This window comes from Diplodia seriata (genome assembly GCF_021436955.1).
Source record: "Diplodia seriata strain FDS-637 chromosome Unknown scaffold_2, whole genome shotgun sequence".
NCBI classification, from domain to species: Eukaryota; Fungi; Ascomycota; class Dothideomycetes; order Botryosphaeriales; family Botryosphaeriaceae; genus Diplodia; species Diplodia seriata.
Genome location: NW_027117309.1, coordinates 3,407,237 through 3,422,449, shown reverse-complemented (window position 1 = coordinate 3,422,449; position 15,213 = coordinate 3,407,237). Strand labels below are relative to the sequence as shown.

General features: G+C 57.6%; 7 protein-coding genes across 7 annotated transcripts; 6 read left to right on the top strand and 1 right to left on the bottom strand.

The window, feature by feature from the left end:
• SLS55_002375 (uncharacterized protein) lies at positions 1 to 1,253 on the top strand (the record flags this gene model as incomplete). The annotated part of the gene is made up of 3 exons (XM_066773857.1): positions 1 to 44; positions 98 to 113; positions 285 to 1,253. The coding sequence occupies 3 exons, from the start codon at positions 1 to 3 to the stop codon at positions 1,251 to 1,253; spliced, it is 1,029 nt and encodes a 342-aa protein (XP_066636424.1).
• A 342-nt stretch (positions 1,254 to 1,595) lies between these two features.
• Positions 1,596 to 2,164, top strand: SLS55_002374 (uncharacterized protein; the record flags this gene model as incomplete). Its single annotated transcript, XM_066773856.1, has 2 exons — positions 1,596 to 1,602; positions 1,767 to 2,164. 2 exons carry the CDS (start codon positions 1,596 to 1,598, stop codon positions 2,162 to 2,164), a joined length of 405 nt encoding a protein of 134 aa, XP_066636423.1.
• A 1,322-nt stretch (positions 2,165 to 3,486) lies between these two features.
• Positions 3,487 to 5,316, bottom strand: SLS55_002373 (uncharacterized protein; the record flags this gene model as incomplete). Its single annotated transcript, XM_066773855.1, has 3 exons — positions 3,487 to 4,297; positions 4,357 to 4,568; positions 5,206 to 5,316. 3 exons carry the CDS (start codon positions 5,314 to 5,316, stop codon positions 3,487 to 3,489), a joined length of 1,134 nt encoding a protein of 377 aa, XP_066636422.1.
• A 702-nt stretch (positions 5,317 to 6,018) lies between these two features.
• SLS55_002372 (uncharacterized protein) lies at positions 6,019 to 7,789 on the top strand (the record flags this gene model as incomplete). Its single annotated transcript, XM_066773854.1, has 4 exons — positions 6,019 to 6,231; positions 6,282 to 6,398; positions 6,455 to 6,801; positions 6,892 to 7,789. The coding sequence occupies 4 exons, from the start codon at positions 6,019 to 6,021 to the stop codon at positions 7,787 to 7,789; spliced, it is 1,575 nt and encodes a 524-aa protein (XP_066636421.1).
• Positions 7,790 to 7,984: 195 nt separating this feature from the next.
• SLS55_002371 (uncharacterized protein) lies at positions 7,985 to 10,000 on the top strand (the record flags this gene model as incomplete). The annotated part of the gene is made up of 1 exon (XM_066773853.1): positions 7,985 to 10,000. The coding sequence occupies one exon, from the start codon at positions 7,985 to 7,987 to the stop codon at positions 9,998 to 10,000; it is 2,016 nt and encodes a 671-aa protein (XP_066636420.1).
• A 1,018-nt stretch (positions 10,001 to 11,018) lies between these two features.
• Positions 11,019 to 12,707, top strand: SEO1_2 (MFS transporter (Seo1); the record flags this gene model as incomplete). Its single annotated transcript, XM_066773852.1, has 5 exons — positions 11,019 to 11,176; positions 11,229 to 11,251; positions 11,306 to 11,556; positions 11,612 to 12,552; positions 12,605 to 12,707. The coding sequence occupies 5 exons, from the start codon at positions 11,019 to 11,021 to the stop codon at positions 12,705 to 12,707; spliced, it is 1,476 nt and encodes a 491-aa protein (XP_066636419.1).
• Positions 12,708 to 12,729: 22 nt separating this feature from the next.
• SEO1_1 (MFS transporter (Seo1)) lies at positions 12,730 to 13,508 on the top strand (the record flags this gene model as incomplete). The annotated part of the gene is made up of 2 exons (XM_066773851.1): positions 12,730 to 12,738; positions 13,068 to 13,508. The coding sequence occupies 2 exons, from the start codon at positions 12,730 to 12,732 to the stop codon at positions 13,506 to 13,508; spliced, it is 450 nt and encodes a 149-aa protein (XP_066636418.1).
• Positions 13,509 to 15,213: the final 1,705 nt, after the last annotated feature.

Genomic DNA, 15,213 nt, shown 5'->3' with positions numbered 1-15,213 from the left:
ATGTACGACACATACGATGAAGTCGCTAAGTTGGGAATCAGAGAGTAAGGTTCCGGCTTGAAATGCTTTGGTTTATTCATGCTGACTTCTTTACCAGCCCGGAATTCACGAAGGTAAGACGAATGTTGCGGACATGAAATTGAAGAGCGGAAATAAAAACAGGGTCCATGGCCCTTGTCATTGTACCGCTTTGTCTTCTGATTGTACTGCTCCGTATATCTGCACCAAGAGCATTTCCTATCCCAGGACAATGATTGGGCCTCCAAGCTAACAACACTGGACAGTACATTAAAGAGAATGGCTACGAGAACATGGCCAGCTTCGCCGAGCTACCCGGCCTCGACGCCTCGTCTGGCGCTGTCAATAGCTCGGCCGCGCAGCACGGCTACATCATCGACGTGCCCATGCGCGACGGCCACCTCAACCCGCTGCGCGTGCACAAGCCGACGTCCCCCCCGGCAAACGGGAAGAGCCCGCTCGTCGTCCTCATCTACGGCGGCGGCTTCCTCGTCGGCGACAACACGCAGATGTCGCCCTTCGCCCGCATCCTCAACGAGCTGCACGGCGCCACGGTGGTCAACCTGTCGTACCGGCTCGTGCCCTCGGGCCACCGCTGGCCCACGCAGCCCAACGACGTGTGGGACAACCTGCAGTGGATCGCGGCCAACGCCGAGACCCAACTCGGCGCCGACCCCAGCGCCGGCTTCATCGTCGGCGGGGCGTCCGCGGGCGCCAACCTGGCGGCCGTCGCGGCGCAGAGGTGGATCGGGGAGAAGCAAGAGCCGGCGCTGACGGGGCTGCACATCGGGATCCCGGTGCTGTTCGTCGAGCCGAACGTGCCGGCGGCCTACCGGGACCTCTGGTTCTCGCGCGAGCAGAACAGGGACGCCTTCATCCTGAACGCGGCGGCGGTGGACGCGCTGATGGACAAGTACGGGCCCGACACGGCGTCGCCCGACTGGTGCCCGCTGAACGCGGAGAACGCGCTGGTCGGCTACCCGCGCACCTACGTGAGCGCCTGCGGCGAGGATCCGCTGCGGGACGACGGGCTGGTGTACTGGCGCCTCTTGAGGGACCGCGGGGCGGAGACGCGCATCGATGTCGCTCCCGGGGTGCCGCACGCGCACGCTACGTTTGAGGGGCTGGTTTCCGGGCAGAAGTCGAATTTTGCGTCTGTTGCTGCTTTTGGGTGGCTGCTCAGGGATGAGAAGATGCCGGAGGATATCATCCAGGGTATGAGTGTTTTGGCTTGAGTTTGCGTTGAGATTTGGGGAAAGGGAAGAAGTAGTTACCGTAGGCTTGGCGTAAGCAGTGTGCTCACTTACCCCGCCCGTCCAAACATGTCACGGTTGCACATCAATTGTGCTTCGAAAATCATTCGTGCTTATGTACTCCACTGACGAGCCGGTCGACGGGGTCGGAGGGCGGGCCAGAATTGTGTTATCGGGAATTATCCGCGTGGTGGATGACGTGATTCCGGGAGCATCTGAGGCGATGCTTGCGCTATTCAACACCACGCGCCAGCTCCCACTTATGCGCCGATTTTGACTCGCATCCGCCGGCAAAACGGCCGCGGTGAAGAGCAGCACGCAATCATGCGTCGTGAAAGCGGCTCTAGCGCCACGCCCTACCTCGGCGCTGCTGCTTGACGTCGTCTTCGCCCGCCGGTCTCTCAGAAATAATAATAATGTGCCGCTTCTCCACCTTCGAACCTCTCGTTGACTTTGTTTCCCTCAATTGCCTCTACTTCTGCTTGCTGCTCGCAGCATTGCCAATTTCTTTTCTTTTCCGGGGCAAACGCAACAAGATGATTGGCCAGCGTGATGTGCAGGCGCCCGCCTGGGGTAACCTGAAGCGCGATCTGACCATCGCCGACCTAAAAACCAATGCTGTCAATGGCTCCTCGAAGAAAGCGCCGTTTCAAACACTCAAGGAGAGCGGCGGCGTGGTGATGGATACAGCGCCATCATCATCATTGGCCGACCAACAGACGGCGCCGCCGCCGCATGTCCCGACGATGCAGACCGTCCTCATGCTATACCAACCGCGCACCCGTTACGCCCTCACGCCCAAACACGAGATACCGACTCTGCACTCCGACGACGAGGTTTTGATCAAGGTGAAAGCGATTGGCCTGAATCCAATCGACTGGAAGGGGCCGTAAGTTCACCAACTGCCACGCACCATTGCGCCTCCCTCCAAAACTAAACTCACCATCCAAAAACCAGGGACTTCGGCTTCGGCATCCCCACCCTCCCCTACATCAACGGCCGCGACTTCGTCGGCACCATCGTCCACGCGCACCCCTCCTCGCCGCTCCACCCCCGCTCCATTGCCGCCTCCGCCTCCTCCATCCCATCTTCCTCCGCTTCCGCCTCCTCCGCCTCCTCCTCCTCTCCAGACACCGACGGGCACCAAGCCCCCCTCTACCTCGCCATCTCCACCGACTACCGCGACCCCCGCAAGTCCGCCTTCCAACAATACGCCGTCGCCCACCCCCACACCATCTGCCGGCTCCCGCGCACGCTCCCCGCCGCCTCGGGCGCCTCGCTCGGGGTAGCCTTCGTCGCCGCCGCCCTCACCCTCGGCATCTGTTTCGGCATCGACTTCTCCTCCCCCTCTTCCCCCTCGACTGCCACTCCTTCCAACGTGCCGATCGGCCCAAACTACCGCGCCCTCCTCCGCTCCGTCCCCGCGTCCCGCATCCCATCCGACTGCCTGGCCGAAGCGCACGGCGGCAACATAGCGGAAGACAAGCGCGCGCGCGCGGGCGATTGGCTCGTGCTGTGGGGCGGCTCGAGCACGACGGCGCGGTGCGCGGCGAGGCTGGCGCGCGGGGTGGCCGGGCTGCGGGTCGTGGCGGTGGGGGACGTGGCGAAGCACGGAAGGCGGTGGGCGGGGGACGGGGACGGGGACGGAAACGGCGACGTCGATTTGTGGGTGGATAGCCACGATCCGGAGAGGGCGGCGGAGGTGGTGAGGGCGGTTGTTGGTGGTGGTGGTGCTGGGGGGAGGAGGGTGTTCGGGGTGGATTTCGTGGGGAGGGAGACGGCGGGGAGGTTGGCGCGGGCGTTAGATGGTGCGGGGGGAGAGGTGCAGAAGGCGCATTTGGTTGGGTTGGCGTCGAATCCGAAGGACGTGGGAGAGGGGGTCAGGGTGCATTCGGTGCCGATCAAGCTGTTTCATGAGGTGCCCGAGGTGGGAAGGGCGACGATGGCGTGGTTGGAGCGGTTGTTAGAGGAGGGGTTGCTGACGCCGCCCGAGGTGGTGGTGGAGAAGGGTGGGTTGGCGGGCGTGAACGGCGCGTTGGATCGGATGAGGAGGGGCGAGATTTCCGGGCGGAGGTTGGCCGTTGAGTTGGATTGATAGAAGGGGAAAAGTTACGGGTTGGATGGACTGGGTTTGACTCTGCATTAGAGACGCTAGAATGGTACCGACACCAGCAAAAGTAGGAAGACGAATATCTTTATTCACACCCTTGTGTCCTCACGCGACAAGCTCCTGCTGTCTCCTGAGATCATAAGCGACAGCCTTCCCCGGCGTCGGCTTTACCCCGTTCTGGGCTTTGACCGTCTCCGGGGGGATGTACGGCGGATCTTCCTGGTAGACGTCGTACTTGTACCTGCTCCCCTCGTGATCGTCCCGCAGCTTCGACTGGCCCTTCCCATAAACCTTCTCCCTCGCCGTGAGACCATCCTCGATCTTCTCCGGATACAGCCCCCTCCTCCTCAGCTCGGGAATCAGCAATTCCACCACATCCTCAAACGTGCCCGGTGTCGTGACGTGCGCGAGGTTGAACCCGTCCACATCCGCCTCGCGCACCCAGCGCTCCATCTCGTCCGCGACCGTCGCCGGGCTCCCCACGGCCACGGGGCCCAGGCCGCCGATCGCCGCCTTCTCCGCGACCACGCGCGGCGTCACCTTGGGCACGTCCTTGGACGTCGCCGTCAGCGTCGCCAGGATCGACTTGACGCTGTTGGCCTCCTTGGAGTGCGCCGGCGTCAGGTCCTCGTCGAGCGGCAGCGTCGACACGTCGATGCCCGTCCACCCGCTGAACAGCACCAGCCCGCCCACCGTCGACGCGTACTTGCGGTACTCGCGCAGCTTCTCCTGCGCCTCGCCGTCCGTGCGTCCCACGATCGGACAGAAAGTCGCGAACACCTTGATCGAGCGCGGGTCACGGCCTTCAGCGGCGGCGAGGCGTCGGATGGTGTCGATTTTGGGACGGAGAGGGATGGGGCTGTGCGAGGAGACGAAGATGGCTTCGGCGTGAGTGGCTGCGAATTTGGAGCCGGCGCTGTTTTTGTTGTTGGATTGTGAGTTGCGGGGAAGGGGGTAGATGGGCAATAGACTTACGGGGATGTTCCGGCTTGGAATAGGAAGGGAGTCCGTTGGGGGGAGGGATCGGTGATGTGTCGGGTGTCGAGCTTGAAGTATTTGCCGTGGTGGTGGATCTCCCGGATCCTCTCGGGCATCGCGTAGGTATCGTTTTCCTTGTCTTCAACGATGGCGTCGTCGCTCCAGGATCCCTCCCATAGCTTGTAGAGCACCCGCAGGTATTCGTCGGCCTGTACGTAGCGTTCGTCGTGCTCGATTGGCGAGTCTAGGCCGATGGCTTTGAAGGCCGCCTTTCCCCAGGATATTACAATAAGCTCGGGTTGCGCTATCGCGGGAAGCTCCCACGGTGTAAATAAAGATTTCAAAATACCTTTTTCCACGAAGTGACAATATTCCAGCCGATCCGACCGTTGGTTAAATGGTCAAGGGTCGAGAACCGTTTAGCGAGCAAAAAGGGTGGCTCGAACGTGGTCGAGGCAGTGATTCCGAAGGCCAGGTTCTTAGTGACGGCTGCCATTGCGGATATTGGCTAGTACACCGTTAGTGATAGTCCGGATAGCCAGCACATCAGGGGAGACCTGAGTCCCTCATGTAAAAAAAAAAAAAAAAAAGGAAGAAACACACAATCGTCGGGTCTGTCATGGGCCATTGTGCGGCTCTCCTGATGCAATTATCCAAGCTTCCCTCATATGTATCATAGCCGCCATAGGTGTCCGCCAGGAAAAGCGCATTGATATCTCCTCTTTCCAGCAACTTGGCCAAGTCAATCCAATAATCCAGCTTCCTCTTGTGAGCTGAACGATCATTCGGGTTCTGCAGGACTACACGTGAGTTCGAGGTTACGCATGGGCAGTCAACCGGACTAACCTTCCATTGGCCTGGGGACAAGTGGCCAACGGTGCTCATATCAAACGCATTGAGCAGGATGTGCTTCTTCTCGGCATGGTAGCCATTGATGCCGTTCGTTTGCGCCGGCATGGTCAAGGCTGTGGCTTAGGTCGCCAAGTGGCTATGGAAAAAGACAAGGAGAGATGTTGTGGCTGTGGGGGCGATGCGGGAGAATGAGAGAGGAGGTGTGTTGTCAGTCACGTGGCGGGTGGAGCAAGAACGCGACTCGAGCAACCAGGCGGCTCTTACTTTACCAGATCGACTACGACGGCGGAAAAAGAAGTTTCGACAGTCAACAGCCAGCATTCTTATCCGCGCACTTGGGTTCGGATGTTCCTGGATCACCGCTTAGTCAGTCAGCGGAAGCGGGTGAGCGAAGCACGCCATACCGGGGGCATATAGCTTCATGGCTCCCCGCTTTAGCGCCTGCATCCGTTGCATGAGCCATGCGGGGTTCTTCTTCGCAGCGCGCCCGATTGCCCAATTGCCGCAATAATGGGATCGCCTCGCCCTAGTTCCGCTGATAAGCCATGGCGTGCCCGGAGGATTAAATCGCACCTCGATACAAGATCCACACTCGACATGCCGTGAGCCGTCTTTCATTGGGACCCGAGACAGCCAAGCCTGGACGTTGCGATGAAAATTTCGGTGCAACCTTGATACGGTGGGATCTTCCGTCTTGGGTGGCGGGTGATGGGTAGAGTAGCATCGACGATAAAGCATTTGTACTTCTTGCGCTCCTGGGAGTTGTAGCTTGCACATAGCTCTCCAGTTCCCTTCATTCGCTCAACAATGACGGACAGCAAAACTGCTACCGCCACAGACACTGCAGTGGCCGAAAGCCCTGTGGCATCTTCAATCGCTGTCAACGAATTTCACGATGGCACTGATGCGGGCAAAAAAGCCTTCCTTGCTTCCTTCACTGCGGAAGAAGACAAAGCCATCAGGCGCAAAGTTGATCGGAAGTTCCTTCTTCTCATCGGAATAATATACCTGTTCAAAAATGTGAGTTCGGCGCGGAATGGAGCGAGGAAGCCCAACTGACATTGGTCCAGATCGACTACACCAACGCTGCCAGTGTAAAAGTCTTACAAGTTGGAGAGCCGAGCAATGTGTTGAACGAACTCAAGATGTCGGCGAACCAATACAACTGGGTCCAGTCCATATACTTTGTACGTTATATTCCTTTGATGATTTCTCCTTGAGAATTGGCACTGACCCCTTTCAGATATCCTACATCCTGTTTGAGGTCCCTAGCAACCTGCTTCTAAAGAAGACGAGTCCGCGCAATTGGCAAACACGCATCATCGTATCCTGGGGAACTGTCCTGGCTTGCCACGCCGCCGTCAAGAACAAAGAAGGCCTCTACACTGCTCGCTTCTTTCTTGGCATGATGGAGGCCGGGATGTTCCCAGGGCTTGCTGTACAGCTTTGTTCTTGGTACAGAGCGGACGAGATCCAAAAACCGTTCATGTGGATGTTTGCGATTCAAAACACGTCGGGAATCGTCGGGTCCCTGGTCGCGTATGGAGTATCTTACATGAATGGACTCGGTGGCCTTAGCGCATGGAGATGGTAAGTCAAAGAGCGAGCGCTTCTGTTTGGACGAACAGCTGCTGTTGTCAGTCATGATTACTTCGAAACGAAACTGACCTTTGTCTCCAGGGTTTATCTGCTGGAGGGCATCGCAACTGTGCTCTTCGGCGCCGTGGTGTATGCAGTGCTGCCGGATTATCCCAAATCACCGCGATCAAACAGCTGGCTCACACCGCGGGAGCAAGAATATCTCGAGGCGCGGCTGACGGGCAACGCTCCCAAGACACACGAGCCGTCATTCGACAAGACCGAGGTCATGGCTGCACTGAAGGATTGGCGTACCTACTCCTTCATGTCCATACACTTCTCCACAAATATGGCGGGCTACGCGCTATCGTGGCAGCTTCCTACCATCACCACGGCTCTCGGATATGCTGGACTTCCGCGGAATCAGCTGCTGAACATTCCTTCAGCGGCAGGATCGGTGCTGTTCATCATCTTCGCGGGATGGTTCCTGCGGCAGGCGTACCTGACGCGTCCGATGTTCATCATGATCATCAACATCATCGTGCTGGTTTTCTTCGGCGTCTTGGCGGGCGTGTCGGACAAGGCAGCCATCTACTCGGCCATCGTGGTCGGCGACTCGATCAGAGCGGCTTTCTTTATCCCCTTCTTCACATGGCGGTCGTCGACTCTCAGCGGAGCAACGGGCGCGGCATTCGGACTCGCGTTCCAGAACTGCGTGGGTCAAGTGGGCGGGGTGGTGGGGCCGCAACTGTTTCAGGAAAAGTACGCGTACAACGGCTACAAGGTGCCATTTGCCATCTGCGCAGCTATGTGTGGAGCTACGTGCCTGGGAATTGCTTGGAGCTGGTGGTTGACGAAGGACCTGGAACACGACATCCGCAGGATCAGGCGGCTGCGGCTGAAAGCGGCCAAGCAGGGTGAGGTGTACGCCGAGGATGATGTCGACATGAGTGGACAGCGCAAGTTTTTCAAAGGGTTGCGGAAGACGGGCGAGGTGTAGATAGATGAAGCGGGAGAATGGAGGAGAATAGCAGTTGATGACATAATGCAAGGGCTGACGAGATCACGTGAGCGCGTGCCCTTCCATCACTGGTACGCGCCCGCGTTTTAAGTCCCCCACACCCCACTCCACCGTTGCGTCCGCTCGCCTCCTCTACACCTCCGCTACCCGTCACTCGAAAAGTGATCTCCACCCATGGCGGAGAGCACGTTCAATTTCGCGCCTCCCATCGAGCGCGCCGGATTCGTGTATCATGGCCAGCTGTTCGCCGACGCCGGCAATCTCAACCGACACCCCCGCGCTTCCAAGGACGAGCTAAACGAGCTGCTGCGCCCCGAAAAGGCAGCAAAGAAGCCGAAAGACCAGGTTGGTCATTGGTACGTCGCACAACTCAAGCATTATGGTTTGCCCCATACGAAAGACAAGAACGCCGCCAAGATTCGCCTGCTCGACGCGCTCAACACCAACAAACTCAAGGTGCCTGCCGACGTGAAGAATCTGGAGACCACTTTAAAGAAGGAATACGACGCTGCCAATCGCAAGGCAAAAGCGGACCTGATGGCGAAGGTACCGGAACCCGACACAACCACTCCTGCCAAGAGGAGGAAACACAAGTCTCCGGCACCCGATACGATGGCTGCAGCTCCAGAAAATAAAAGGAAGGGCAAGTCACCGGCACCCGACACGCCAACCGCAACTCCACCGAAAAAGAGGAAGAGGAATGGTGAAGAGGACGCGGTGCCAGCTGCGCAGCCCGCTGCTGTGAAGAAGACAAAACAGGCTGAGCCTGCAAAGAGGAAAGAGCCTGCGAGGAAGAAAGAGCCTGCGAAGAGGAAGGAACCTGCAAAGAAAGAGCTTGCGACGAAGAAGACGCCCACGACACCCAAATCCGGTGATGGAGCAGCTCCGCAGAGGAAGAGCGCCGCATCTTCTACGCCGAAGAAGCCCGCCTTGGGCGACATGAAGGGTCTCTACTACCTCACCGCACCTGTCGTCGCTGACAAATGGCCCACTCATGCCGCAGCTCCGAAGTCGCTCAAGATGCTGCTCTGTCCGGACGGGGAGAAGTTGTGGGGTTCCTACACTCTCGGCCCTTTCAATGGTGTCTTCCTTGTTGACAAGGACCCTCATGATGGCTCTTTCCACTTTGTTTGGCGCGGCACGGATACCAGTGATCCTGCGAAACTCAAGTTTGCCACCGGACTTGGAGACATGCGTTTCTTGAATGCCAAACAGATTGAAGGGACCTTCTACAATCTCCACGATTATCGGACCACCTTTGAGGGCAAAGTCCAGGCCGGTGCGCGCCAGTGTCCTCGAGATGCTCTCAGCTTCGCCATTGAATGGGATGACTACAGGCAAGCGAATGGTTGGTTCGGACGACCTGGAATCAAGGTTCCCGAAGGCGAACGGCTTCCATCCGGTAACTTTGCTAAGAGCTCCACCCTTGCTGCCCTCAAGGCCAATGAGCCGCGTTACTTTCCCGTCGATAGCCCTGAGGGCACACCACCCAAGGAGGAGCAGAAGATCAAAGACGAACCTGACGTGCGGGAGCCCGATGCACAGCCCTTGTCCGTCAACGCAATTGCTAGGCGAACTTCGTACATCCAGTCCACTGACGCTTTCTACAACAATTCCCCGTCCGCCGCTCCTTCGAGGTTTGCTTCTGCAGATATCGGCCAGATCACAGGTGTGTATGACGTCCAGTGCCCGGCAATCGAGGAAGATTTCCTCGAAAGCCAGAACAACCTCAAGCTCCTGCTCTGCCGCGAGACCAGGTCTTCAAAGGTCTGGGGCTGTTTCGCCTGGGGTCCGTACTGCGGAGTCATCCAGATGAACCCAGGGCCAGCCGACTACTCCCCTGCTTCCGTCACACTTGGATGGCGTGCGCGTGACAAAGATGGCGGTAGCGTTCGATTCGGGCGAGGATGCCACGGCGAGATGGAATTTCCTGAGCCGGGCTCAATCCAGGGTAGGCTGTTTGGTCTTCATGGCGGAGTCATGGAGTTTTGGGGTAAGAGGAGGCCTGGCCCGAAGAACTGCGGCCATCCGTTGAGTGAGTTCCAGCAGGAGTGGAGCTCTTACCCATCGCAAGTCTATGGACAGCGGGAAGCCAGCGAGAGTTTTGGGGATGCCTTGTACGACCGCAACGGCAACCTCAACCCACGTGGACACTACGCCAGCTTGCTGGAAAGGAACCACAGAGGCTAAAGAGAATGCTGTTGTTCTCATGCGCCCTCGGTCGAGCGGAATGATGATTGGATTTCGGCTATGGCGTTGAGAGTCAGGTGCAACCTCATTGTGGGCCTTGGATGCTGGCCGCCTCGAATTGGATACCCTTATTTGGCCACACACTCAGGCTGCCTGGCAAGTGGTATGACTATGGCACGAATAAGATTCAGCTAATTACGCTATCGACGCCCTCGAAAGGCTTGCGTTCTGTTTTGTTCATGAAAGCTACCCGACGATTTTGCAGGGCGCTAACGGCGGGTTGCAATATGCACCGCGCAGTGCTGAAGAATCTTGTTCTCAATAATGTCCAAAGGGGGCCAAACTCTTACTATTACTGAAGCTTAGCTGAAAATTAGATGCGACATATCTTCGTAACGTAGTACCTCTGAGATCGACGCTGCGTGCAACAGCAGACCCGTTGAAACCGAGCGACTCGACTTAACACAGCAAGACCGAGCAATCGCTAAACGGCAGCTGCAAGACGCGAGTATTTGCAGATTGACTCTTTCGAGACCCACCGTACCGTCATCCGCGGCTGGAACCATCCGATCGTTCTTCGTCTGGCCCCTTGGCAAATTGCCGGGCTGCTATTGTGTGCTCGCGGGTAGAGATGGCGAATTACCAAAAACGTGATAGGGCGCTTCCAAACAAGACGCAGCCCTGCCGTGCGCTCTCCTAAAGCCTATGCATCAGGTAACAGGCCTTGACTCGAGAGGCAGGCTCCGGGATCGTTTCCAAATTTTTGTTATCTTGTTGCACGTCCCGAGCTCCGATCCCTCCCGTTTAGCGCAGCCATGCGCGTCGCCGCAGAAGATGGCGCGTTGCAGTGGAGCGATGAGATGCTCCCTCATACCCGGAATTTTCGCTATTCGTCCCTGCAGGCAACGCTGTGAAAAGGGTAAGATCACCGGGATTCAAGAATGGAGGCCTGTCTCGCTTTCTTCCTTGTGCCACCACCACCACTTTCATCGCAAAGGAAGCGCCTGTGTTTCCAACCATGGTGTCGGCACCGTCCATTGTGCCGTCGATTGTGCCTCAGCGCGCCAAGCGCTGGTACAACTGGTTCGCCGATGATGACACTCCCGAGGAGCGGAAGCTCATCGTCAAGTTGGACGCTTTGATTGTGCCGTATGCGTTTTTGGTCTATTGGCTGAAGTAAGTTTCTGCATTTACCCCAGTCTATGAGCGACGTTCCTGACGGGCGCAGGTACCTCGACCAGGCGAATATCAGTGAGTGACCCTGAACAGGGCCTATATGGATGCCGCTGACCAGCGCACTTATAGACAATGCCTACGTTGCCGGCCTTTCTGATGAGCTCGGCTTCCATGGAAATGAGCTCGTACATTTGCAAACAATGTACACTGTTGGAGCGGTGGTTGGACAGATTCCGTTCGCCTGGCTGTTCACGAAGGTCCGTATGCACTGGCTGCTACCCGGAATGGACCTTGCCTGGGGAGTATTCACGCTGCTGCAATACCGAGCCAATGGCTACTCGGAGATGATGGCCTATCGCTTTTTGGTCGGGCTTTTCGAGGTAAGTGTAGCCACCAAACCTCCGTTCGATATCAGCATGCTGACAAAGCGCTTAGAGTGCTTACTTCCCAGGCGTCCACTACGTCTTCGGTGCGTGGTACCGGGGCCATGAACTCGGTCGCCGAGGAGGCGTCTTCTACGTCGGGCTCACGCTCGGCACTCTGACCGCCGGTTTGATCCAGAGTGCCGCGACCAGCACGCTCGAGGGCGTCCACGGCCTCTCAGGCTGGCGGTGGATGTACATCATCTGCTCCTGCATGACCTTCTTCATGGGCTTCATCGGCTTCTTCATATTCCCAGGAACGCCCGACATGCCGAACCGGCTCATCCTCAAGGACCATGACATCGCCCTGGCGAAGCGGCGGCTGGAGAAGGACGGGCCGCGCGCGTCGGGCCAGCTGACGCTGCGCACCGTCAAGAACGTCTTCACTAGCTGGAAGCTGTACGTGCTCGTCATCTGGGACATCTTCTTCTGGAACGCCAGCATCAACACCAGCTCGGGCGCGTACCTGCTGTGGATTAAGAGCCTGAAGCGGTACGCGTCGCCGACGGTCAACGCGCTCGGCTCGACCGCGCCCGCCATCGGCATCTTCTACGTCCTCTTCATTTGCTTCGGCGCCGACCTCTTCCTCGGCCGCGCCGGCGCCATCACGCTGTCGTACGCGTGGAACGCCATCGGCATGATCATCTTGTGCGTGTGGGACGTGCCCGAGGCGGCCAAGTGGTTCGCGTTCAACACGTTTTACTCTTCCGTCGCCATGTCGTCGGTGCTGTACGGCTGGGCCAACGACATCATGCGCCACCGCCCCGACGAGCGCTCGTTCATGCTCATCGCCATGAACACGATTGCCCAGAGCACAACGGCCTGGACGCCGCTGCTCGTCTTCAAGACGGTCGAGGCGCCGAGGTATCCCAAGGGGTTTCCGTTCGTGTTGGCGAGCACGATTGCTACGGTGCTAATGACGTTTGTTGTCAGGCATCTGCATAACAGGGAGGAGTAAGTCTGACAACCCTTTCTCTGAAGAATTGTATGCTGACTGTGGTAACAGGGAACAGCGGAAGCTGAAGGCGGAGTCGGTCGATGGGGAAACTCAACCAGAGACACCCCCAGAGGGTACCCTTGTCGTGGACGCTAATCCGAAGCACTCGTAAATTATAGTAGGGAATGGAAATCATGTCGGCAGTTGAAACAAACATCTGGACCAAACAGTCTTCCTACGGGAGCATTCGACCCAAATCTCTGAGCCCGGATCAACTTTTTCAGACTTGTACATATACACCAAACATAAGAATCCACTACACACGTCTATACATTTTTTTCTTTCTGAGTTCGTACACTTTACTCTTTGTTCCCACGAAATACGTCATTCCCAATCATTTCATTATCCCGCACGTGGCAAGAGCTCCGACGCGATTGAATGCGATGCCGTTCCTTTGTCTCTCCTTCCGCCACTGCGCTGGGTCATCGAAGTTTGACTCAACTTCCAACATCGCCGCAACACCGTCAAAAAGGACACCCAAATCATGTATCAACTAGCGCTCGCAGCAATCGCCCTCCTACTAGCGTACCTACGAGCCCTCGTCTCCGCCCAGAACGATGTCTCGATCCTCGGAACAACCCTCCCACAAACCACGACGACGACAACATCCAAGGACGTCGCGGCCGCGTCGACGGTGACGACGTCCACGAGCGGCGGCCCAGCCACCATCACGATCACGGTGAACCGAGTCGCCAACCTGTTCGTGCCGGAGAACGTGACGGCGGCGGTCGGCGACGTCGTCAAGTTCGAGTTCTGGCCGACCAACAACTCGGTCGCGCGCGCCGACTACGGCTACCCGTGCGTGCCGTACGCCCTCACCGCGCCCGACCGCGCTGACTCGGCCTTCTGGTCCGGCTTCCGGCCCATCGTCGCCAACCTGGCGCAGGTGAACATCACGGAGCTCGTGAGTTGAATCAAACATTCCCCTTCCTCCACCATCATATATATATCCCGCCTACCCACCCACCGCAAGACAGCTATCCATATTCCCCAAGCACGACGACGGCAACGACGGAAAAACAACAACTAACAAGTGCACAACAAACAGCCCGCGTACTACATAACAATCAACCGCGTCACGCCCCTGTGGTTCTACAACTCGGCCCCAGACGCCTGCGTCGGGCACCAGATGGTCGGCGTCATCAACCCGGCCTCGCCCACCCAGCTTGCTGTCCAGAAGCGCGCCGCCGCCGCCGCCACGCTCGCGCTCAGCCCGGGCGAGGCCCTGCCGCAAGGCTCGAGCCTTTCTTCGTCGTCTGGATCAACCGCGTCGTCGGGTACCGCCGCCGCTAGCTCGAAGTCGTCGAGATCGTCGTCGGTATCTCCTGGTGCTATTGCGGGGATTGTTATTGGTTGTCTTGTCGCTTCTGCGGTTGTTGGCGGCGGGATATGGGCGCTGCGGCATTGGCGGAAGAGGCATGTGCCGGAGGGGTTTGGTGAGGCGGGGGGAAGAGGGGAGGTATACGGTGCCAGTGGTGGTGGTGGTGGTGGGAGGAGGAGTCCGGTCGTGTCGGAGTTGCCGGGGAGTGCTGGTGGCGAGTATTTGGTCAGTCCGCCGTGGACGCCGGCGGCGTGGCGGGGGCGGACCGGGGGCCAGAGCCAGAGCCAGACGGTGGTGAGCGAGTTGAGTGCGTATGGGGAGGTGGGGAGGGATCAGTAAGTTCTTGCTCTTTGTGATGGAGTGTAGGGCTGACCATTGCGTAGGGTGCCGACTACGCCGCCGGACAAGAGGCTGCCGCAGCTACCAGAGGAACAGGTGAAGAAGGAGGGACCGTATGAGCTTGGAGGTTAAGCCTTGTATGATCTCAGGATGCAAATCTCTTATCTCATCGGATATGGTTGCTGAGCTGTTCGCTCTTGGGGTGGGCTATGCTTTTCGTTTCTATCATCTGTAAGTATGTGTAGATATTTGTACACGTGGCATATTTTGTTCTCATAAAGCTCAAGAAGGGTGAACACAACATAGAGGTGCGAAATGAAAGAAGACTACCATTGAAGGAAACACGAAGTCGAAAGCTCAAACACCACTCAGCTCCATGTACGGAAAAGCCAGACTAAGCACCGCAAGCCAAGATGCAACTATCCCAAGTCCACCCTGGATGTCCTGCTTCACATCCGACCATACATTCCCAAAAACCAGGAATCAATCACTGCCAGGTTGAGGGATATCAGGAAAAGTACCTTTCTTGAGGTAGATCCCCCAGGCCTTTACGGGGTTCTCGACTCGTGCTATTAGCTTATCTCCAATTCCCTTTGGAAACTGCTGCAATGTCCACGTCTGCTTCTCCGCCACACAGTCTGGACTTTGCCAAAAATGCATCAACGTATTCGATTCAGTCGGTGGCGGCTTATCAGGCGGTACTGGCTTACAGCCGTATCCAGCTGTATCATTCGGCCATGCTTTCTCTTCAGGAGGCAGACTGGCAGACGCGTTCTGTACAGTGCCGGTCATGGCGTCGAATATTGGCAAAGCTTCCAAATATCAGGTGGAACTACCCGTTGGTATCCAGCATAAACACCGAAAGTGCTCGCTACTGAGCAGTCGGATGACAAACTCGAGGGATACGCCGAAATAAGGCTGGGTACAGACATTGGGTGACTACCAGGAATGCACTGTC